This window comes from Bos grunniens, chromosome 20 (genome assembly GCF_055505025.1).
Source record: "Bos grunniens cultivar Pamir isolate PY7600 chromosome 20, Bosgru_T2T1.0, whole genome shotgun sequence".
Classification (NCBI taxonomy): domain Eukaryota; kingdom Metazoa; phylum Chordata; class Mammalia; order Artiodactyla; family Bovidae; genus Bos; species Bos grunniens.
This window is the reverse complement of record NC_141184.1, coordinates 61,726,292-61,752,062: the sequence shown is the minus strand read 5'-3', so window position 1 is coordinate 61,752,062 and position 25,771 is coordinate 61,726,292. Positions and strand designations below refer to the sequence as shown.

The window sequence follows — 25,771 nt, the reverse complement described above, 5'->3', positions numbered from 1 at the left end:
AGTCATGTCTGACTCTTTGTGACCCCATGGACTATACAGTCCATGGAATTCTCCAGGCCAGAATATTGGAGTGGGTTGCCATGCCTTCCTCCAGGGGATCTTCCCAACCCAGGGATCGAACCCAGGTCTCCCACATTGCAGGCGGATTCTTTACCAGCTGAGCCACAAGGGAAGCCCAAGAATACTGGAGTGGGTAGCCTATCCCTTCTCCAGGGGATCTTCCTAATGCAGGAATCGAACTGGGGTCTCCTGCATTGTAGGTGGATTCTTTACCAACTGATCTATCAGGGAAGCCACCTCTGAGCAGCAGAATCCCTGTTTTTCCCTCACTGTGTCAACACAAGTTAGTGTTCCAACTGTGACCTGTACTCAGATGTACAGTGGATCAACTTGTAAGCCTCAGATGCAAGACTTAGCATGCTTTTAATCTAATTACTTATCTTCTTCAGCCTCCACACAGTACTGCCATCTTCACCTTGCAGTTACTATAGGGCAAACACGGTCACGACAAACACAAACAGTGCACATCCTGCCACGTACACTTGGAACATATGTACCCAAATAAATAAAAAAGCAATTTTACTACAGTTCATCTTCAACCCCCAGCTCCATACCCACAGCTTTATTTGATGAACATGATTGATTTCAGGTCCTTAACTAATAACTAACATTCGTTACTTTATTTTGTCTTACCACAACTTCCCAGGATTCCATAAATTTTACTATTTTTGAATACTAAACTATATAAAAATATTTTAAAATAATTCTTACTCTCATCCATTGTTCTCTAGTTTCCTATGTATTCTTCCAGTGTTTCCTTTTTTTTTAAACTTTATTCTTTTGGCTGCATGGTGTAGCTTGTGAGATCTTAGTTCCCCAACCAGGGATTGAACCTGTGCCCGCTGCGTTGGAAGCACAGAGTCCTAACCACTGGGCAGCCGGGGAATTCCCTTATTTTTTTTTTTAAAGATTTATTTATTTTTTGGCTGTCGTGGCTCTTGGCTGCTGTGCACAGGCTTCTCCAGTTGCTGGGTGCAGGCCTCTCCTTGCGCTGGCTTCTCCTGTGGAGGAGCACAGGCTCCAGGCCTGTGGGCTGCAGTAGCTGCGGCTCCTGGGCCCTGGAGCGCAGGCTCGGTAGCTGTGGTGCATGGGCTCAGCTGCTCCAAGGCACGTGGGATCTTCCCGGACCAGGGGTTGAACAGGTGTCCCTTATGTTCCAAGACTGATTCTTAACCATTACACCACCAGGGAGGCCCCCAAATTCCCTCATTAAAAAACACAAAAAACAGCTTTCGTGACATACACTTCACACACCATACAACTCAGCCTATTCAAAGTGTTTAATTCAGTGGTTTTTAGTGCAATCACAGAGTTGAACAATCATCACCACAATCAATCTTACATTTTCATCAGTCCAAAAACAAACTCCATATTCATTAACACTCACTCTTGCCCCTAGCTGTCTGTAGTGTTCCCTTGTGATCTTTATTTCTGTGAGGTCCAAAGTGATGTTTCCTCTTTCACTCTTGATTTCAGTAATTTGAGTCCTCTTTTTCTCTTGGTCAGCTTAGCGAAATATTTGTCAAGTGGTTGGACTAACTTTTGGTTTCACTGATTTCCTCTATTGCTTTCCACTGCTGCTTCTTTCAAATACAAATATATATTCTTATTTTTCTTTCTTCCTTACATAGCAGGTAGCATATTATATATCCTGAACACTAGTATATTCTGAAGGGTACACTTTTGGTAGAAGGAAAATGATCCTCAACAGATCTAAGCTATAAGAATAAATCAAGAGCCAAGAAAGTGGTAAATAGGTGATAAAATCATAATAAACACTAACTGGTTAAAACAAATATAAATGTCTAGTGAAACACCAAAAGAAATATACAATGGTAATAATATATAAGGAAGGAAGGAGGCAAATGAGGTTAAATAAATTATCTGTGGGGAGGGCAAAGGTACAAGTTAACTTTAGGTCTGATGTTATGTAGGAGTATTGGAAGCAATGCTTCCCCAGATTCTCCTGGCCACTTCTTTCTTTCCAAGGTGCTGCCTGCCTCCACCTCTGCACTGCTGCTGTCTTTGCCCAGCTTCCTGAGCTGGCTGGAGTCCAAACTGAAATGCACCAAGCCTATCTGACTTTACAGAATTGGCTGCAATGCCATACCACTGACTTTAGTTCAGTTCAGGTCAGTCGCTCACTCATGTCCAACTCTTTGCAACCCCATGGACTGCAGCACGCCAGGCTTCCTTGTCCATCACCAACTCCGGGAGCTTGCTCAAGTTCATGTTCATTGAGTCAGTGATGTCATTCAACCATCTTATCCTCTGTCGTCCCCTTCTCCTCCTGCCTTCAATCTTTCCCAGCATCAGGGTCTTTTCAAATGAATCAGTTCTTTGCATCAGGTGGCCAAAGTATTGGAGCTTCAGCTTCAGCATCAGCCCTTCCAATGAATATTCAGGACTGATTTCCTTTAGGATGGACTGGTTTGATCTCTTTGCAGTCCAAGGAACTCTCAAGAGTTTTCTCCAAAACCACAGTTCAAAAGCATCAAATCTTCAATGCTCAACTTTCTTTATGGTCCAACTCTCACATCCATACATGACTACTGGAAAAACCATAGCTTTAACTATATGGACCTTTGTCAGCAAAGTAATGTCTCTGCTTTTAAATATGCTGTCTAGGTTGGTCATAGCTTTTCTTCCAAGGAGCAGGCCTCTTAATTTCATGGCTGCAGTTACCATATGCAGTGATTTTGAAGCCCACGAATATAAAGTCTGTAGCTCTTTCCACTGTTTCCCCATCTATTGCTGTGGAGTGATGGGACCGGATGCCATGATCTTTGTTTTTTGAATGCTGAGTTTTAAGCCAGCTTTTTTCATTCTACTCTTTCACTTTCATCAAGAGGCTCTTTAGATCTTTTTCTCTTTCTGCCATAAGGGTGGTGTCATCTGCATGTCTTAGGTTATTGATATTTCTCCTGGCAATCTTGATTTCAGCTTGTGCTCCCTTCAGCCCAGTGTTTCTCATGATGTACTCTACATATAAGTTAAATAAGCAGGGTGACAATATACAACCTTGACGTACTCCTTTCCCAATTTGGAACCAGTTTGTTGTTCCATGTCTGGTTCTAACTGTTGCTTCCTGACCTGTATACAGATTTCTCAGGAGGCAGGTCAGGTGGTCTGGTATTCCCATGTCTTTCAGAATTTTCCACAGTTTGTTGTGATCCACACAGTAAAAGGCTTTGGCGTAGTCAATGAAGTGGAAGTTTTTCTGGAATTCTCTTGCTTTTTCTATGATCAAACAGATGTTGGCAATTTGATCTCTGGTTCTTCTGCCTTTTCTAAATCCAGCTTGAACATCTGGAAGTTCTCAGTTAACATACTGTTGAAGACTAGCCTGGAGAATTTTGAGCATTACTTTGCTAGCATGTGAGATGAGTGCAATCGTGTGGTGGTTTGAACATTCTTTGGCATTGCCTTTCTTTGGGATTGGAAGGAAAACTGATTTTTCCAGTCCTGTGGCCACTGCTGAGTTTTCCAAACATGCTGGCATATTGATTGCAGCACTTTCACAGCATCATCTTTTAGGATTTGAAATAGTTCAACTGTAATTCCATCACTTTGAGTAGCTTTGTTTGCAGTGATGCTTCCTAAGGCCCACTTGACTTCACATTCCAGGATGTCTGGCTCTAGGTGAGTGATCACACCATCATGATTATCTGGGTCGTGAAGATCTTTTTTGTACAGTTCTTCTATGTATTCTTGCCACCTCTTCTTAATATCTTCTGCTTCTGCTAGGTCCATACCATTTCTGTCCTTTATTATGCCCATCTTTGCATGAAATGTTCCGTTGGTATCTCTAATTTTCTTGAAGAGATAGCTACTCTTTCCCATTCTATTGTTTTCCTCTATTTCTTCACATTGATCACTTAGGAAGGCTTTCTTATGTCTCCTTGCTATTCTTTAGAACTCTGCATTCTGATGGATATATCTTTCCTTTTCTCTTTTGCCTTTCATTTCTCTTTTTTTCTCGGCTATTTGTAATGCCTCCTCAGACAACCATTTTGCCTTTTTCCACTTCTTTTTCTTGGGGATGATTTTGATCACAGCCTCCTGTACATTGTCAGGAACCTTCTTCCATAATTCTTCAGGCACTCTATCAGATCTAATCCCTTGAAACTATTTGTCACTTCTACTGTACAATTGTAAGGGATTTGATTTAGGTCATACCTGAATGGTCTAGTGGTTTTCCCTACTTTCTTCAATTTAAGTCTGAATTTTGCAATAAGGAGTTCATGATCTGAGCCTCAGTCAGTTCTTGGTCTTTTTTTTGCTGACTCTATAGAGCTTCTCCATCTTTGGCTGCAAAGAATAGAATCAGTCTGATTTCAGTATTGACCATCTGGTGACGTCTATGTGTAGAGTCTTCTCTTGTGTTGCTGGAAGAGGGTGTTTGCTATGACCAGTGCATTCTCTTGGCAAAACTCTTTTAGCCTTTGTTCTGCTTCATTTTGTACTCCAAGGCCAAACGTGCCTGTTATTCCAGGTATCTCTTGACTTCCTACCTTTGCATTCCAGTCCCCTATGATGAAAAGGACATCTTTTTTTGGTGTTAGTTCTAGAAGGTCTTGTAGGTCTTCATAGAACCATTCAACTTTAGCTTCTTTGGCATTAGTAGTTGAGGCATAGTCTTGGATTACTGTGATATTGAATGGTTTGCCTTGGAAACAAATAGAGATCATTCTGTTGTTTTTGAGATTACACCCAAGTACTGCATTTCACACTCCTCTGTTGACTATAAGGGATACTCCATTTCTTCTAAGGGATTCTTGCCCACAGTAGTAGATGTAACGGTCATCTGAATTAAATTTGCCCCTTCCAGTCCATTTTAGTTTGCTGATTCCTAAAATGTCAATGTTCACTCTTGCCATCTCCTGTTTGACCACTTCCAATTTACCTTGATTTGTGGGCCTAACATTTCAGGTTCCTATGCAACACTATTCTTTACAGCATCAGACTTCACTTGCATCACCAGGCACATCCACAACTGGGTGGTGTTTTCGCTTTGCCTCAGCCTTTTCATTCTTTCCTGAGCTATTTCTCCACTCTTCTCCAGTAGCATATTAGGCACCTACTGACCTAGGGAGTTCATCTTTCAGTGTCCTATCTTTTTGCCTTTTCATACTGTTCATGGGGTTCTCAAGGCAAGCATACTGAAGTGGTTTGCCATTCCCTTCTCCAGTGGACCATGTTTTTTCAGAACTGTCCACTATGACCTGTCCGTCTTGGGTGGCCCTACACAGCATGGCTCATAGTTTCATTGAGTTAGACAAGGCTGTGGTCCATGTGATCAGTTTGCTTAGTTTTCTGATTGTGGTTTTTATTCTGTCTGCCCTCTGAAGGATAAGGATAAGAGGCTGGTGGAAGCTTCCTGATGAGAGGGACTGGCTGTGGGGGAATCTGAGTCTTGCTCTGATGGGCAGGGCTATGCTCAGTTCAGTTTAGTTCAGTTGCTCAGTCATGTCCAACTCCGCGACCCCATGGACTGTAGCCTGCCAGGCTCTTCTGTCCATGGGATTCTCCAGGCAAGAATACTGGCTGGAGTGGGTTGCCATTTCCTCTCCAAACTGACGTCCTTAGCAATTACCAAAGGACAAAGAATCTACCTGCAATGTGGCAAACCTGGGTTCGATCTCTGGGTTGGGAAAATCCCCTGGAGTAGGAAATGGCAACCCACTCTAGTATTCTTGCCTGGAGAATCCCCATGGATAGAGAAGCCTGGCGGGCTGCAGTCCATGGGGTTGCGAAGAGTCAGATACAACTGAACGACTAAGCGCAAAGGACCAGATGACACTGCCCTGTGTGGCAGGCCTTGGCCAACGGGAAACAGGAGAAGTTAGGAAACTGCATTACTCTTCCTCCCTCCCTTTGATGGGCTGCACGAGGGGCAGCTCCTCCCTGTATATCTTCTGGAGATGTCCCAGACTCTTAAGTGAACACACTTGCTGGGAGACTCCTGTGATTTTTCACAGCTCGTCATCAAGTCTGGCCACCATGATCACATATTGTTTTTCCTTGTCTCACCTCTCAAATAAAGTAACAACACTTTCACCTTTGCTGGAGGTTCTACTTTCTAAAGGACCCAAGTTAAGGATTTATGTGTACTATAATTTCTAGGATAACCACTGAAAGGATGAAAATAAAGTATACAATTTCCAAACTAGTTTAGGAAAACACAGAATGGTGGAAAACAAGCAATCCAAAAGAAAAAAAAAAGGCAAAAAAAGAAGAGAAAAATGAAGACAGAATAACTGAAGCAAATAGCACGAAGTAGGAGGGTAGATTTAAACCAAAATATATCAGTAGGCATATTAAATATAAAGGGATTGAATGCTTCAGTTAAAAGATAAAAGATTGTCAGGCATAATAAAAAAGAATATGAAGCAAAATGTATGCATTCTAAAGTATTTAAAATAAGTCTAATTTTCATTATTAATTTTAAGTCTCAAGGAGTTTTCTAATCAAACAATAGAACTCAGAAAGACATACTGCTCACAAAGGTCTCTAATGTTGAATAGTTTCCTTCATTTTTATAGTATATTGTGGTGTTTCACGAGGGAAATTAAGGCCAGAGCTAACAGTGTTATCAGATCATCATTTTTATTACTATAATCTTAAACAAGCTAGGATTTTCTCTATAATTTTCAGACTGGAAATTCCTCCTTAAGCCTAACTAAAATATTCACCTTAACTATGTCAATCATACTAATAAAACCCAAAAGAGATAAAGAGATAAGAGATAAAACTGGCCCAAAAGGCACTCAATATCCCTTTTATAGATATTATAGAGTAGTGTGGGTGTGTGTCTAATGTATTTCCAAGTAACTGTTCAAGAGGTGCCTACTCATACCCTTTCTTTTAATTCAAGTAGAGGGAGATACGATACTCTGATTATGTTAAAGGCATCTCTTTCAAGCCACTGATACCTCTTGTGGACAGAGCAGAAGGAAGGAAGCTGGCAGTTACCTGGTTACCTACAGCTGAAATCTGTTTGCTAGTAAAGAACCATTTGGGTCTAGGCAGAGAGTATGACTCTTGGGAGAAAGATCTGTACTTATGTCTAATTATGTCTATTAGTAAGTGTGTGCACAATGTGCTATTAAAAATGCATATTTCTTCTAATAGCCTATAAGAGAAAAGAATCTGAAAAATAATATATATATATGTATGTATAACTGAAAAAAAAAAAAAAAAGCATATTCCTGGGCTCCCCCCAAGACTTACTGAATAGACTCTTCAGGATGGGATTACACTGTATCTACTGATAATGTTCTTCACTAAGACTTATTATTTATAAAATCATGAATATCATAATGAAACTCAGTCTAGAGTGACCAAAGTTTGTAAATGTAAAATAAACTTACTTTGCTATGGAAATTTGATTCACTCTCAAAAGGGTACACCCTAAAAAGAGTTCTGCCTTTCTGCCTACAACAGTACACCTTCACTGAACCTGACCTCATCATACATTCGCACCTACATTCTTCTGATGACCCAGAGTAGGAAAGTTGAGGAGGATTAAGTTAAACAGTCCTTGGGTATGAACCTTAGTGAGGCTAACCTGAACTATAAGGTAAATCAGATAACAAACCACCAAAATGCTGGTATTCAATAGACTCCATTAAGTGAAAACTTAACCAATCGTTATAGAGGACGCTGTAAAGCAACAGGCTCCTGAAACCAGATTTTCCTTTCAAACTGTTTGTGTTTTAACTGGAGTTTCTACTAAAGAATCATTTTATTTACAGTTGCAAATTTCTTTTTAATACATTCAATGTGTATTGCACGCTGGAATCAAATACCTGAAGGAACTGGAATCTTATGAATACATCCAGGACAACAATGAAGAGAGTCATGAACAAAAACATCACAGTCCACACAGAACACATTCTGGCACACACTGCAAACATAGACCTGCAATAAAAAGAAGAAAACCTGAATTTAAAAAGTAGTTTCCAAAAGTACAGCATAGCTAGAAGACGTGCCAGCTGCTTTGCTCTTTCATGTACTTATCACTTTTTCCCCACTCACCTACCTGCTTTATTAGTTCCAATGTACTATATATTCTCAAATCTATGGAAATTCTTTCTTTCCAAAAAATTATTCCTTAGAAATGAGGGAATAATTTTGTTTCTGAGTCCTTAAAGTCCCTTGAATTATAGGATACTCTCGATTATTTCATTTTAAGTAATTATTTGGGGAAGACACATGAGCTTGAAATTAGTGCTAGCTTTGAATACTTCGATAGGTTACTGGAGTGATTCAATTAAAAAGAGAAGCACAAAAGTTTTAACAGAAATTTGTTATACCTAGGGAACTATAAAAGTTATATTCCTCTTTTAATTAAACCACTAAATAATAAGGCAAAAGACAAATATAAATATAATATATAAATTATTTTATTTTTTATTCTTATTGTCATACTTATATAATAAATAATAAAATAAAATAATAAGAAGAAAAAAGAATAATAATATTCTATCAGTATTATATATATAAATACTAGTGCCTTGGGGTGAAATTTCCAGGGCAACATCATACACAGATTAAAAAATCATCAAATCTCAAACAGCACAGAAATAATGATGCTATATTCTGAAAAACTATCAAATGAGTCAAACAGTGATTCTAGTGAAGATGTAGCTAATGATGTCAAAGAGGCATGTAAAGCTTCATAAAATTGTTTTTTTAACTGGTTTTCTTTCAGCCATGCCTCACAGCTTATGGGAATCTCAGTTCCCTGACCAGGAACTGAAGATGGGCCACGGCAATGAGAGCACCGATTACCAACCACCAGACCACCAGAGAATTCCAAATAAAATTGTTTTATGAAATGCTGAGAGTAAAATAAAACAAGCAATCCTTTCTACTAGTATTTTATATAGTTTATAAAGTATACTTTTAAATATGGACATGTAACTAAAACTAAACAGTGATCTATCTTATTTGCAACTTTATGTAAGTTGCTATGTTCAAATTGGCACCCGTTAACATTTTAAAAAATATTTTCTCAGCTCGTCAATGGGGAGAATATCCTTAAGATCTGAGGCCACCATAAATGGTAACTTCAAAATAAGTTATGAGAGCCTAAAGTAAAATAAAGTAAAAAGTAAAAAATGAGACCCTAAAGTTAAAAAAAGAGAAAAAACTTTTAGTACTTCCAAACTAAATGCAGTTTAGCTTCCAAACTGAAGACAAAGTAAAACAACTGTTTCTAATAGCTCCCATTTAATCTCCAGGAATAACCTGATTTGAGCTTGGTCTTCAACAATCTATTGAAAACTTATAATACCATGTCCTCAATATTTATTGTACAATACTTAATATTCACAAAGCACATGAACTTACATGTTGGTCTTTCAATTCCCCCTGACAGGCATAACAAAACCTGAAAAATAAAGTTTAAGAATCATTTTGTTAAGAATTTACTCATTAAAATAGCACAGGAAAATCTCAATAACAAGAATTCTCTAATTAGTAAGTACAGTTGGCCCTTGAACAACAGGCAGTTTAGGGCTGTCAACCCCCAAGGTTAAAAATCTGAGTGTAACTTTACAGTTGGCTCTCTGGCCCTCTGACCCTCCATAGCTGCAGTTTCACATTAGAGGATCCAACCAGCTACGGAACACATAGTACTGTAGTATGTATTTACAGAAAAAAAATGCATGTAAGTGGACCCTTGCATTTCAAATCCGTGTTGTTCAAGGGTCAACTGTAATTATCTTTAGGCATGATTTTTAGGAGAAATAATTAAGAATACCAGTAATTTAAGAAAATTCCACACTATAACCCAAGGTTATCTGATAGCTTAAAATTTTCCTTAAACTAATTTTATTTACATCAAGGTTAAATACGAGTATGCTTTCTTAACTATGATTCTAGAGAAAACAATTTTCATGACTATTTTTCAACTTTCCCAAAGACAGCAGACAGCTAAAATAAGTCCATATGAACAGAGAGGGGTTAATTTATGGCAAAAATGGATGCCTAAGGGCTTAATTTTCAAGGAATGGTTTAAAGAATTAAAAGTTCTCCAAACTTAATACAAAAAAGAGCAGTTCCCTCCCTACCCACCCACCACCCCCTCCCTTAATTTACAGAGCAAATCCTTTCAAAAATTTTAACTGTTTGACAGTTACCTATGCTCACAGCTCTTGGTCTTTTCATAGGCATTGGCCATGAACTTTCCACTATTGAAGATGAGATTTTAATTCTCTTTCAACCATCTTGAACCAATACAATACAGTACACACATAACAAATCCCATTCTCAATTCTTTCTATGTAGCTACATCATTCCAGATGAAACAATATTAAATATTTAGTTTATCATCACTGTATTCAGCTGAGCCACGCCATGCAACTTTTCCTCTCTGTAAAATACATTTTTTCCTGGAGTTAATAACTATGTTATTCATAAGTTTAGTTGTCTAATTACCACTAACTCAGCCCCAACCGTTCCTGAGAAGCCTAAATACCCTAATGTTATGTTCAGCTACATCAAGAATTCTATAGTTTTCATCTTCTGGTGACATCTCTCCTGGAGCATTCTGACGTTTTCCAAACTGGACTGACTATTCTCTGTATCTGACAAATAAGTGTCATTCTGGGACTTCATCTTACAAGTTTGCTTTAGCCACTTTTAATTAGATAAATATTCCTATTCTCTTTCATTCATTCTCATTCTCAGTTGTTTTGAGTCATCTCTTCCACAGCTTCCCAAGCAAGTCTCTTTTTGAGACCTTACAAATCTGAAAATACCTTTATTCTACCTGTATATATATATATATTTTGGCCGAACCATGCAGCATGTAGGAACTTAGTTCCCTGACCAGAGATTGAACCCATGCTCCCTGCACTGGAAGCGTGGAGTGCTAACCACTGGACTGCCAAGGAAGTCTCTACTCTACCTACATTAAACAGTAGCTTGGCTGGGTATACAATTTAGTTGGCAATAATTTTCACTCCAAATTTTGAAGGAAATTGCTCCATGTCAGCATCCAGTGCTGTTCACGAGATGTCAAATGATGTTTTTTTTTTTTTGCTGCACCACACAGCATGTGGGATCTTAGTTCCCTGCTGCTGCTGCTACTGCTAAGTCGCTTCAGTCATGTCCGACCCTGTGTGACCCCATAGACGGCAGCCCACCAGGCTCCTCCGTCCCTGCTTCCCCCGTTCTTGCTCTCCAGGCAAGAACACTGGAGTGGGTTGCCATTTCCTTCTCCAATGCGTGAAAGTGAAGTCGCTTAGTCGTGTTCGACCTTCAGCGACCTCATGGACTGCAGCCTTCCAGGTTCCTCTGTCCATGGGATTTTGCAGGCAAGAGTTTTGGAGTGGGGTGCCATTGCCTGACCAGAGATCAATCCTGTACCCCACTCAGTGGAAGCGTGGAGTCTTAACTGCAAGACCATCAGTGAAGTCCCAGAAGCCAAACAATTTTAATTCCAGGTCATGTGACCCCATTCTCCCTCTATAGAAATGTTTAGGGCTAATGTTCTGCTGCAGCGTACTCTGAAATTTCACAGTGATACATGTTAGTGCAAGTCTGTTTGCCTTCAATATGTCAAGCACTTGACAGTTCCTTTCAATCCAGAAAATTCTCTCCTTCAATAGTAGAAATTATCCTTGAATATTTCTTTCCCATCTTATATCTTTTCTTTATTTCTTATATTATTTTGATTTTAGGCTCCTTGGATAAATCTTCCAGTTTTATACGACAGAAATCAACAAATGCTACAAGTCAGGGCCTTTTTTTTCTTTTTGGAGAGCTGATTTACCAACACACCACCACTCCAGCTACATGTAGCTGGGGTCAGGGAAATAGGTTTCTGGAGATCCAGGTCTGTTCAATCATTTCAGTCATAAACAAGGCATTCTACATCTCATTTTCTGTAGTAGCAATAATCTTGCCCAAGTGAATGACACTCTTTTATGTAGTGTTAATAACAACATATTTGGATATAACTTTACCACTTGAAACAGGTATAAATTAATCAAAACTCATATACCTTTCTCCATTATGTTCTTCTAGGGGAATTTCTTGAAAAGCATCCAAAGGAAATAAATGATGGTAAGACCGTGCTAAGTGGGGAGCAGACACCAAAGTAAGACCTAACATACAAAGCAGAAAGACATATTTAGTAACCCAAACCTCACAAAGATGATGGCTGAAATGTCAGATGATTTAACTTAGGCTAAATATTTTCAAGTTTGTTTTTTCCTAGGATTGCAGTTATTCATTTCTTAGTTTATCAGTGGCCATAAAAGGAGAGTCCAAGATGGAGTCTTAGCTCTGTCACTAAGTACGTGATCTCTCTTGGCCCATGTGCTTACTTGTAAATGAAATAAAATTCTACAACTCTATTATTTTAATTCTTCATTCTCCTCATATGTATTTATTTCATGAAGAGAAGCAAAAACGTCAACTAGACCTACTGCACTGTCTTTAAAGAACATAGTTTTTCTGGAAAGAGAACCAGGAAACATCCATAATGCCATGTTTATTCTTAAAAATGAAGTACTAGGCACACAATGAAAAAAACAGCCTATGTCTCTTTTAACAGATCAAATCCAGAAAGATAAGCAGAGCTTAATATTTATATTTAATAGCAATATAGGTAAGACGTTATCCAAGATTAATTTACTAGAAAATGAACAGTTGGTTTCTTACCACAGATTTTACACTCGACAGGAAGCTCACAGTACTTTGCCCGACACTGGGGGCAGAAATAGCCTCCCAATGTAAGTCCTGGCTCAGTGTTGCTATCCAGATGCCTGTTGGCGGGCGGGGGGAGGAAATATTACTTTTTAAAAAGTGATATACAAAGATGTGAGCAGTTAAAGCAAAAGAAGGGATGCCACTGTAACTTTAAAACCTTTAAGTTGTTTCATAGCTCACTTATGCTCTGTTCACATTTGTCTTTTTTTTCCTGTTTTGTTTTGAATAGCTTCTATTAATGTCTTTGAATTCACTTCTCTTCTTTAATGACTAATCTGCCATTAATCTTTGTGGCTCAGCTGGTAAAGAATCTGCCTGAAATGGAGGAGCCCTGAGTTCGATCACTGGGCTGGAAAGATCCCCTGGAGAAGGGAAAGGCTACCCACTCCAGTATTCTGGCCTGGAGAATTTCATGGACTGTATAGTCCATGGGGTCTCAAAGAGTCCTGAGCAACTTCCACTTCCCTTCACTTCACTGCCATTAATCTTAATCTAGTATATTTTTCTCCTAAGACACTGTATTGTTCATCTCTAGAAATGTGATTGGGGTCTTTATTCTATCCTCCCTATCTCTTATCAAATTCATGTACTCTTTAATTTTCCCGAGCACACAGAATACATTTACAATAATTTTAACACCTTACCTATTAATTCTATCAACTGTGTTATTTCTGATATGTTTCCATTCTATGATTTTTCTTCTTGCTATGGGTCATACCTTCATACTTCTTTGCATGACTGGTAAACTTTTTAAAAAACTTTTTATTTTATATCATAGTTGATTGACAATGTTGTGATAGATTCAACTGGACAGCCAAGAGACTCAGCCATACATATATACATATCCATTTTCCCCTAAACTCCCCTCCCATCCAGGCTGCCATGTGACACTAGGCAGACTTCCCTATGCTATATACAGTAGGTCCTCGTAGGTTATCCATTTTAAATACAGCAGTGCGTACCCGTTGATCTCAAACTTCCTATCTCTTCTCCCCATCCTTCCCCCTGGCAACCATGAGTTCATTCTCTGTCTATAATGCATGACTGGTAATTTTTGATTGGCAGCCAGATACTGTGAATTTTGCTCTGCTTTTGGTGATGGATTTTTTTTTGTATTGATTTAAATATGTTGTGTTTCTTTTTCCAAAATACACTTAAGCAAATAGTTTGATGCCAAAACTTGCTTTTAAGTTTGCTGGCTGTCCAGAACAGCTGCTAGTCTAGGGTAAATTTGGTTTCATTACTGTGGACTCCATTCAATGCCTGTGACATTAAGAGGCCTTTCCACACTGACTGGTGGGAATGAGCCGTTCCCTGCCCACGTGAGCTCTAGGGACTGTTCTGCTGCTCCACTCTGTGCTTCTTTCTCTGGCCTCCAGGAGTGTCCTGATAGGAACGTACACATCAACACTCAGCTAATGATTCAAGGTGGTTGATATTTCTCCCAGAAATGTTGATTCCAGCTTGTGCTTCAACCAATCCAGCATTTCGCATGATGTACTCTGCATATAAGTTAAATAAGCAGGATGACAATATACAGCCTTGACATACTCCTTTTTCAATTTTGAACCAATCCACTGTTTCATGTCTGGTTCTAACTGTTGCTTCTTGACCTGTATACAGATTTCTCAGGAGGCAGGTCGGGTGATCTGGTCTTCCCATCTCTTTATGAATTTTCCACAGTTTGTTAGATGATCGGTAGCATATGACACACTTTTCTCTACCCTGCTGTTTTAGCCAGTAATATTACAGGAGTATATATAGTTCTCTCTCCTTTTTACAGCTACATAATAAGTAATTGTCTACAAAAGTCATTATATTTCAAGCCTATCTTTTTTAATTCATAACTTACAGGAAGGAATTAACAATGTAAAAACATCATAAACAGTTTTAAGGTTTTTACTTACGCCATGCTGAAAGAGGGTTTTGCATCTTGGTCAGACAGAGAGGCAATGGTATGCTGAGGAAATCCTTTATGGAAGAAAATATATTACTTTTTCTCCCCCAAGGAAATAGAAAAAAGTAATAGAAACCTAAAAATGTTCCTACCAGAAAGCTCACAAAGTTGTCCAAAAGTTCTCTTTCCTGTCTTTTGTACATTTATTAGAGCATGGTCAAACTGACAGCAATTTCCAGTTGGAAGAAAAATTAATAGTGGAGTAAAACGGGGGAAGTGGAGGACCATATGTCCATACATATAGTCTCAGATTCTAAAGTTTCATCTGCATATTTTCTAACTTAACAACACTTAATACATAACACATACTACATTTTAAAAGGAAAACACAATTCTTAAATACTTTCTGACACAACAGAGGAGTGCATTACATAGTTTACTTTCACTTTATATAAGAACATACTTCTGTTTAAAATTTTGGAATGTCCAAACCTATGTAGTTTATTTTTCATATATATTTTTATTTAATTTAATTAAATAATACAAAATAAACACTTACCCATACGAATAAGTGAGCATTCAGAATTTGAGCTAGCAGGAGGAGGACTAACATGATGTGTTAACAATTCTTTGTAATGGCTTTCATCTAAAATAACATGGTACGTGCCTAGCAAGACAAGAATAAAAGAAAAGAAACATGAGCTTTCCAGACATAAGAATGATCTGTAATTTCTATATAATTCTGTAAATGTTTTACCATCTAAAAACGTTCATTTTCAAAATAAATGCTTATGTTAAATTACTATTTTTCAAAATATTTATTTAAATAACATCTCTAAACTGACTTCACTGACAATAACTGTAATTTTCAATTTAATTAAAGCCAATTAACAAGATTTTCACTAAGTATTACACATAGTAAAATTTCTAGCTTTCCAGTAGTTATAATGGTTCCTCTAAACACTGGCATAACTACTAAAAATTTCTTGCATTTTGAGATGATAGGTTATAGAACTGGTGATATATTTAATATGACTACCCACATTTTGGACTTTGGGACACACACTAATTTAAATTTAGCAGCTTAAAAAAAACAATAAAAGTATTTTAACTAATAAATTGTTCCTTTTTACATAGTGATTATGAGTGAATATTGAAGATTCTAGATATATACCACCAGTTTCACGAGCAAGTGCAGTGCATACTCGAACCTCTGCAGACAATCCAATAATAGACACTCTGATTTTAGCCGCCTTTAGACTCTTCATAAAATCCAAGTAAATGGAGAGTTTTGAGGGAAGAAAAAAAAGAACAATTAATATGCTTGATAAATAGAATGTTCTAAAAACTAGTAATAAACTCTGAGAATTCTAGTAATAAATTTAGAGAACTCTAAATAATTCTCTTTAGAGCTGTAACTGGTTTTGATTATGAAGAAATTATTGGTTCTACCTTGATTAAATCATAGATGTTAGAGGGATCACAGGTTGTGAGGCTGCTAAAGATGATTAGGACTTCTCTACTTGTATGTCCGGGCATGTGTCTAAAAAAAGGAAAAAAAAAAACACTCCAATTAAGTATAATAAATTACATTAATTAAAAAGAACTTAAGACTAGTACAGATACAAAAAAGTACACATGGTTTACAAACAGACTACAGAACAACCCCGTCTGTTTCAACATTACAAAGGAATGAACTGTGAGTATACTCTAAAAACCTTAACACCAGTTTTTCTAAAATTAGCTACACACAAAAATAATTCACTTATTCATTCAATAAATATTTACTGAATACTCTTTCAAGTTCTAAGGATAAAGTGATAAGATCAACGAGGTTCCTGACATCATGCAGCTTACATTCTAACAGGTTGGTTTCATACAAACTCTAAGGTGTACACTGGAAAGTATGACAATACCATATGAATCAACATTAAGGTACATATATGTGGCCTGGAAATAGTAACATACTTCTTTTTTAAAGACTATAATTTAACCTCATGGTGATTGTCATAATACTCATGAACATTAATGACTGTGTACCATTTAGGTGGCACATAGATAAAGAATTCACCTGCCAAGCAGGAGATTCAAGAGACACAGGTTTGATCCTGGGTTGAGAAGATCTCTGGAGCAGGAGATAACAACCCTCTCCGTATTCTTGCCTAGACTATTCCATGGATAGAGGAGCCTGGTGAGCTACAGCTCACAGAGTTGCAAAGAGTTGGACATGACTGAGCACCACCACCACCATTTAATTAAATGATAGCTTACAGGATTTTAAGATATGATGAACTGTTCTCCTTTAAACTAAATAGAGGTATCTATGCTTTCTGGTGCAATGTTATCAATTATTTATAGCTTTCCTGCTTTAATTTTCATTGTTAGGCTCAGTTTTCACTGTGGATATTGCTATTGTATCTACCTTCATTGTGTGTGTTACCTCCTCAACTACTTCACAACTAAAAAAAAAGTCTATTATTTAAAGGTATAAAAATTTGATTCAGGATAGACTATCTAAGGATAAAATATATAAGCTTTAACTCTATTGAATACTTTCTTTGGGGTTTTAGCTATATTCTACATAGTTAAAACTGCTAGAAAAGTGGTATTATTAATTTACAGATGTATTACAAAATAAGTTAACAAAAACCAGTATACAACAAACTCAGTTATTATACCATATTAACTTCCACATATAATCAGTTTTCAATAAAAAATTTTTTCATTATTTCTTCTCCACTAGTAATATTGCTACAGCTTTAATTATATTTTTCCAAAATCTTTAAGGATATACCTCAGCAACTAAAATGTAAAATCAAAATTATTAACCAACATCATACTATACACTATAAATAACGTTACATATTTCTCTTAATAACAATTTCATTATAGTTAGGTTTACGGAGATGCATATTAACATTATCATTTCAACTTAACTCATTCAAAAAATGTTGAAATAAATTATAAACAGTAAGTGTAAAACACTAACTTTAGAGTCTGCATGGCCATGCTTAAGGAGTTATAAAGAGATGGTTCTCCATGGCAAGTCATATCTACAGCTTTCTTCAAAGATGTTATATGTTTCCGTGGGTTTCCTAAAATATAAATGGAAAATATCTTTTAATAAAAATGTATATATACACTATGGAAATTTACCTTTCTCGCAAATTTACACATTTATGTAAAATTATGTTAAACAGAATCCCTTTGATTTACAGTTTAGCAAGATGCACTTTTAACTAGAAACGTTATAAAGTCTCACTCATATTGAAAAACTCAAATACAAATAATCTTTTTGTCTATTAGCAACCATTTTAATAATATTAATCTAGAATGTAAAACTTTTTACTCTTCATATTTCCTATTTCATCATTTTTAATACTAACATATGTTCACATTTAACATCTCTGAAATCACGATGTGTCTTCCACTGCCTGCTCCTGTGCACGCTATTGCTACGTTGCTGGTCCAACCGCAACACGTGCACTGCTTGTGCTGTTCATATTAATTTCTATTTAAAGTGTTTTTTTTTTTAAGTTTATACAAAAGGTTATATTTTTATGTAGAAGGCATGGAACAGAACAGTAAGGCGCAAATTTGTTATTAGTGGAAGCAAAAACTCATTGATGGAAGAATGCCTACACTTCCATGTTTTTCTGCAGGGGGAGAAAGCAACCACTTTATAAGACCTAAGAAAGGAGGATTTCCACAAAGAGACAAAACCGTGTTATGTTGTTATTGAAATGGCCTCTGAAAAGACTGTCTAATTCATGCTAAGCAATATAAATGAAGGGAAGAGAAACCACGAAAAATTGAGACCTGTCAAACCACCAAGAAACTGGTATGAACAATTCACATGTCATTTGACACTGTGTCAAAGGTTAAATGCCAGAGTGTTTCCTTCTTGAGGGCTCATAAAATAAAAGTATCTTACAAACAATAAAATCTGAGATTCAATAAAATATGGTATTCTTCAGACCTTTCCTCCTATTTCATCACTGTTTTCATATTACTTAACGAAAACGAAAACATCGAGTTTATCATACAGCAAATTATCCTCATACCAGTGAACATTTAAATTAGTTTCAACTTGTCACTATTATACATACTGTTGCAAACAGAATATTTGTAGACTGACAATTTTTCTTCTTTCATAACATTTCCTAAGCTTACTCCAAGGAACTTTTTCCTTTGGCTGTGCCTCCAGGCTTTAGCCATCTTAATCCCCTGACCAGGAACTGAACCCAGGCCTTTGGCAGCCAGAGTGCAGGATCCTAACAACGGGATCACCAGGTAATTCTCTTATGGAACATTTTTATGGCTCTTTTCCAGAAAATGTTGAACAAATTAACCAGATTATCAGCACTAAAAGTATCAGTTTTTCCATGGTTCAACAAGCCATATATTGCTTTTGAAACTTCATTGTGCTCATTTAAAACATGGAAAATGTTGTTGAGTGTGCCCTTTTTTTGAATACTCAGTTCAGTTGTTCTGTCATGTCCAACTCTGCAACGGCATGGACAGAAGCGCACCAGGCTGCCCCGTCCATCACCAACTCCCGGAGTTTACTCAAATTCATGTCCATTGAGTCGGTGATGCCATCCAACCATCTCATCCTCTGTCGTCCCCTTCTCCCGCCTTCAATCTTTCCCAGCATCAGAGTCTTTTCCAATGAGTCAGTTCTTCAAATCAGGTGGCCAAAGTATTAAGAGTTTCAGCTTCAGCATCAGTCCTTCCAATGAATATTCAGGACTGATTTCCTTTAGGATTGACTGGTTTGATCTCCTTGCAGTCCAAGGGACTCAAGAGTCTTCTCCAACACCACAGTTCAAAAGCATCAATTCTTCGGTGCTCAGCTTTCTTTATAGGCCAACTCTCACATCCATATATGACTACTGGAAAAATCATAGCCTTGACTAGACGGACCTTTGCTGACAAAGTAACGTCTGTGATTTTTAATATGCTGTCTAGGTTGGTCATAACTTTCCTTCCAAGGAGCAAGCATCTTTTAATTTTGTGGCTGTAGTCACCATCTGCAGTGATTTTGGAACCCCCCCAAAATAAAGTCTGCCATTGTTTCCACTGTTTCCCTATCTATTTGCCATGAAGTGATGGGACTGGATGCCATGATCTTACTTTTCTGAATGTTGAGCTTTAAGCCAAGCTTTTCACTCTCCTCTTTCACTTTCATCCAGAGGCTCTTTAGTTCTTCTTCATTTTCTGCCATAGAGTGGTATTATCTGCATATCTGAGGTTATTGATATATTTCCTGGCAATCTTGATTCCAGCTTGTGTTTCATCCAGCCCAGCATTTCTCATGATGTACTCTGCATATAAGTTAAATAAGCAGGGTGACAATATACAGCCTTGACGTACTCCTTTTCCTATTTGCAACCAGTCTGTTGTTCCATGTCCAATTCTAACTGCTGCTTCTTGATCTGCATACAGATTTCTCAAAAGGCAGGTCAGGTGGTCAGGTATTCCTATTTCTTTCAGAATTTTCCACAGTTTATTGTGATTCACCCAGTCAAAGGCCTTGGCATAGTCAATAAAGCAGAAATAGATGATTTTCTAGAACTCTCTTGCTTTTTCGATGATACAGTGGATGTTGGATATTTGATTTCTGGTTCCTCTGCCTTTTCTAAATCCAGCTTGAACATCTGCAAGTTCACAGTTCACATATTGCTGAAGCTTGGCTTGGAGAATTTTGAGCATTACTTTATTAGCGTGTGAGATGAGTACAATTGTGTGGTAGTTTGAGCATTCTTTGGCATTGCCTTTCTTTGAGACTGGAATGAAAATTGACCTTTCCCAGTCCTGTGGCCACTGCTGAGTTTTCCAAATATGCTGGCATATTGACTGCAGCACTTTCACAGCATCATTTTTAGGATTTGAAATAGCTCAACTGGAATTCCATCACCCCCACTAGCTTTGTTCATGGTGATGGTTCCTAAGGCCCACTTGACTTCGCATTCCAGGATGTCTGGCTCTAAGTGAGTGATCACACCATTGTGATTATCTGGGTCCTGAAGATCTTTTTTGTACAGATCTTCTGTGCATTTTTGGCACCTCTTCTTAATATCTTCTGCTTCTGTTAGGTCCATACCATTTCTGTCCTTTATTGAGCCCATCTTTGCATGAAATGTTCCCTTGGTATCTCTAATTTTTTTGCTGCTGCTGCTAAGTCACTTCAGTTGTGTCCAACTCTGTGTGACCCCATAGATGGCAGCCCACCAGGGTCCCCCGTCCCTGGGATTCTCCTGGCAACAACACTGGAGTAGGTTGCCATTTCCTTCTCCAAGGCATGAAAGTGAAAAGTGAAAGTAAAGTCGCTCAGTCATCTGACTCCTAGCGACCCCATGGACTGCAGCCTACCAGGCTCCTCCTTCCATAGGCTTTTCCAGGCAAGAGTACTGCAGTGGGGTGCCATTGCCTTCTCTCAATTTTCTTGAAGGGATCTCTAATTTTCTTGAAGATTTCTTGAAAATAATTTTTCCCATTCTATTGTTTTCCTCTATTTCTTTGTATTGATTGCTGAGGAAGGCTTTCTTATCTCTCTTATTTCCTTGCTATTCTTTGGAACTTTGCATTCAAATCTTTTCTTTTCTCCTTTGCCTTTTGCTTCTCTTCTATTCACAGCTATTTGTAAAGCCTCCTCAGACAGCCACTTTGTTTTTTTGCATTTCTTCTTCTTGGGGATGGTCTTGATCCCTGCCTCCTGTACAATGTCACAAATCTCCGTCCATAGATTATCAGGCACTCTATCAGATCTAGTCCCTTAAATTTATTTGTCACTTCCACTGTATAATCATAAGGAATTTTATTTAGGTTATACCTGAATGGTCTAGTGGTTTTCCCCACTTTTTTTTATTTAAGTCTGAATTTGGCAATAAGGAGTTTATGAGCTGAGCCACAGTCAGCTCCTGGTCTTGTTTTTTGCTGACTGTATAGAGCTTCTCCATCTTTGGCTGCAAAGAATATAATCAATCTGATTTCAGTGTTGACCATCTGGTGATGTCCATGTGTAGAGTCTTCTCTTGTGTTGTTGGAAGAGGGTGTTTGCTATGACCAGAGCGTTCTCTTGACAAAACTCTATTAGCCTTTTCCCTGCTTCATCTATACTCCAAGGCCAAATCTGCCTGTTACTCCAGGTGTCTGTTGACTTCCTACTTTTGCATTCCAGTCCCCCATAATGAAAAGGACATCTTTTCTGGGTGTTAGTTCTAGAAGGTCTTGTAGGTCTTCATAGAACCGCTGAACTTCAGCGTCTTCAGCATTATTGGTCAGGGCATAGACTTGGATTCAAAACTAGTATTTTGAATACTAGCTTGTTTAAATTTTCTTTTTTAACAGTTGTTTAATTCCTTTTTATTCTGGTATGAATTGTGTATTTTTTGCCCATTCATTCATTTGCAACTTCTTGGTGTTCTTATTTACTTGAGTAAGTTTTAAAATATTAACTATCTGCCACAGTTAATATACTGTGGACCCTTGAACAGTAAGTGTTTGAACTATGTACGCCTACTTATATGCAGATTTTTTTTCACTAAGTACATACTACAGTACTACATGATGTGCAGATGGTTGAATTCTCAGATGTGGAACCAAGGAAACAGAGGACCAACTATAAAGTTATAAGCAGATTTTCAACTATACAGAGGGTCAGCACTCCTAATGCTCAACTTGTTCAAGGGTCAGCTATATATTGCAAGTGTTTATTTTTAGAGTCATAAATTTTAGAAATGAAAAGTACCTAAGTCCAAATCCTTCCTTTCATAACTGAGAAACAAATCTAACAAGTTAAATGATTTGCTGAAAGACATATGCCTACCCAATGGCAGGACCAGTAGTCAAACCTTGATAGTATGGCTCTCTATCCACTTTTCTTTCTACCACACCATACAAAAAAATTTTTAATCTCCTATTGTGTTATGAGTAAAAGAACAAAAGTATATTTACATTACTCTCAGTGTGGTTTACAGCAGTGATTCTGTTCAGGGGAAAAGAGGGTTATAGGCCTCTTGTATTCTCAAGAGGCCTATAAGAATCTCCAGAGGATTTTTCCTCTCTGTACATATTACCTCCCAGGCACCCACAGAATACTATTATTAACTAGGGGGAGGGAACATGCGGGAGGGTTGGCCCTACATCCTTTCCTTAGGGGAACCATCCTTCCCTCACTATATAATAATCCAGTTTAGACGACATGGTGCAGGTGGAACTTCTATCCTACTTCAAGCAGAGACATGTAATCCAGGCCTACCAACAAAATACTTCATTCCCTTAGCCACTTGACTGCTCACGGATGGGCAGATCTTAATGAGGGTCAATAAGAACCCTCTTTGGAGCTTGTGCTGAGACTATAAACTAGGAGGGTCATGTAGACTTGACAGACATCTTACTTAGGGACTTCCCTGGTGGTCCAGTGGTTGAGTCTGGCTTGCCATACAGGGGACAAGGGTTCCATCCCTGGCCTGGAAAGACCCCACAGGCCTCCAGGCAACTAAGCCCTGTGTGCCACAACCACTGAAGCCCTCGTGCCCTAGGGCCCTTGTTCCACAACAAGAGAAGCCACTGCAACTGGAAGCCCACACACTGCAACTAGAAAGTAGTCCCTGCTCGCCGCAACCAGAGAAAGCCTGTGCACAGCAATGAAGACCCTGCAGAGCCAAAAACAAACAAATAATTTTTTAAAAAAGTTTAAGTGGCTCTTGTGAATGATTACAATAATTTTATCCTGACACTTTCATGATTGAATAAACATTTACAGCCAGTATAATACTATTCATCACTGTGCAGAACTCAATTTAAAACAGCTCATTTTAGGGACCTCTCTGATGGTCCAGTAATTAAGACTGCATTTCCACTGCAGGGGGTACAAGTTTAATCCCTGATTGGGGAACTAAAATTTTTAAAGAAACAGGCCATTTTAGAGACAGAGAGTTTAACAGAAGTTTTTTTAAAGTGTTTTACCTAGACAGCCTGCAGGAAGGTTTCATTTTGCTTATTAGGCAACCTCATGAACAGGGTTACAAGGTTAGATAAATAAAGCAAAGTCCTTGAGTGCGAAAAAGGTAATTTTATGCATACCTGAGAGTTCAGTCAGTTTTTCAGCTCTTTTACTCTTTGTTACAATTATTCCAATCTCAAAATAAAAACAAAAATGATTATTAACTTAAATTACTTTTTCTTGATAAGAATGTATGTAACTAAAATAAATGACTAGTTAAAAAGGAATAAGTAACATGTGAACAACTTTCGACATAAATTTAGCTATGAGTTCACTGTATATTGTTTAACTTCTAGAGTTATCTTGCTTTTCATTGACAAGTGTCACAGTAACTTGTACACAATCTGAATCACTTAAGTGATAGAACATATGTCCAATGTTTTAAAAAATACATTATATTTGGCAATAATATCAGGATGCTAATTCTGAATTATATCACTTATCTACATACCTGACTAATAGGATTTTGATCAAAATATTCCTCTACGAAGTATTCCAGCAACTGTTTAAAGAAAACAAAAAGAAAAAACTAGGTAACAGCAAAATAACAACACAGAGAACAGGTTTTGTGAAATCTATTTATCAAGCATTATTTCTTATGATTTTTAAGCTTACAAAAATATTAAGTAGTAAAGATATTAATAAATAAAATAATGCATTTAAAAATATTAAATAAATATAAAAATTAAAATAGTAAATAAAATTGAATTTGAAATGGTAAGTGATGAGACAGGTTTAAGCTCAGCCTTAAAAGATGGAACCATTCGGACAAGTAAGACAGAAACAATCTAAGTAAGAAAAAGATTCAAAAAAGACAAACAGGAAAATGAGCAAAACAGAAGATGGGCTTGAATAAGTTAGGAATAATATGAATCTATTTATAAGCTGAGGAGATTAATTCAAGTAAGTCAAAGGAGAATGAAGATTCAATAAAGAAAAGGACTAACTGACGAAGCAAGATCCTAACGTGGAGTGGAAGTTAAGAGCATAAATAATTAGCGATTTTGGTAAGTAATCCAGAGTAGCACTTCTACTTAGCTATAGTTTGCATTACCTCAAAAAAAAAAAAAAAGACTGCATTCTTTAAAAACATTTCTTTTGGAATTCAGCAGCCTTCCTCACAGGTAATACAAATCAGAATAATTTTAGTACCTTTAATGTACATGTCAGTCTATTTGGCTTTAAATCTTGGTCTTCCATTGTTCTTGATCCATCTACTACCACATATAGATGGCGCATCTACCAAAAATAAAATCCCCCAAATAAATAAAACACATAAATAAAAACAATTTTCAAACACATTTTTGACCAACAAGTAAAAATGGCACTTAGCATTTACATATTCTACATGTATATTTTTAACATATTCCTTTAAAAAGTTTATTCTATTTGAGCCAGAATGTTTGTGTAACTCAAACTAGTTCTGTAGCAGTAAAGTGAAAAAGAAAAACATCATACCATTCCAAGTCGAACTTGTCCATGGTGCTCAAATACCCTGTTAAAAGTATGCAAAGGTTTTAAGGAAATAACATATACTACCTGAAAGATCATTACAACTTTTCAACTAAAGTGCAGTTTTCTAGGGAAGTAAATTATTAACTTACGGGATGCATATAATTATGTGTATTTGAGATAAAACGCTGAAGATGAATTTCCCTGATGAGGCTCTAGGTTGCTGGGTCTACCCTCGCTATTTAAAAGGCTGTAAGTGAGGTTCTCTGAAACACAGCTCAAATGAAGTACTGGGGAGTGGGCAGAGGTGGACAAAAACCCTTAAAGGAATTTTACCTCTGCAACACACACAAAGGTTACGTACCTTTTTCTCTTCGCTTTGAAGAGAATGTCTTCAATTGTAGCTTTAAGTGATCCTGATTCATCTTCTTTAAGAATTTCCCTGTAGGGAATATTTAATTGTTTAAAAAGATACACTATAATTTTATTAACCCAAGAGAAAGGAAAATATGTCCACACAAAGAACTGCAGCTGAATATTCACAGCTACATTATGCATAACAGCCAAAAATTATATCTAAATGTCCATCAAATGGAGAAAGGATGAATAAAAAATATGGCATAAAC

At 37.3% G+C, this 25,771-nt stretch overlaps 1 protein-coding gene across 11 annotated transcripts in view; it reads right to left on the bottom strand.

Annotated features, from left to right (window-relative positions):
- GTF2H2 (general transcription factor IIH subunit 2) overlaps positions 1-25,771 on the bottom strand; it is a 37,088-nt gene that overhangs the window by 7,982 nt on the left and 3,335 nt on the right. For 7 of the 11 annotated variants that reach the window (XM_086362093.1, XM_086362087.1, XM_086362092.1 and 4 more), the window contains 14 exons: positions 25,510-25,587; positions 25,152-25,188; positions 24,846-24,932; positions 24,145-24,195; positions 23,774-23,828; positions 17,673-17,778; positions 16,136-16,226; positions 15,858-15,945; positions 15,243-15,350; positions 14,694-14,757; positions 12,739-12,842; positions 12,077-12,179; positions 9,418-9,457; positions 7,872-7,983 (listed from right to left, as the gene is read on the bottom strand). In XM_086362093.1, the coding sequence (XP_086218219.1) occupies positions 7,872-7,983; positions 9,418-9,457; positions 12,077-12,179; positions 12,739-12,842; positions 14,694-14,757; positions 15,243-15,350; positions 15,858-15,945; positions 16,136-16,226; positions 17,673-17,778; positions 23,774-23,828; positions 24,145-24,195; positions 24,846-24,932; positions 25,152-25,188; positions 25,510-25,587 (1,124 nt within the window). Of the gene's footprint in view, positions 1-1,322; positions 4,730-7,754; positions 7,984-9,417; positions 9,458-12,076; positions 12,180-12,738; positions 12,843-14,693; positions 14,758-15,242; positions 15,351-15,857; positions 15,946-16,135; positions 16,227-17,672; positions 17,779-23,773; positions 23,829-24,144; positions 24,196-24,845; positions 24,933-25,151; positions 25,189-25,509; positions 25,588-25,771 lie in introns of those variants that run through there. The other 4 variants (XM_086362086.1, XM_086362085.1, XM_086362089.1 and 1 more) reach the window with 2 other exon arrangements.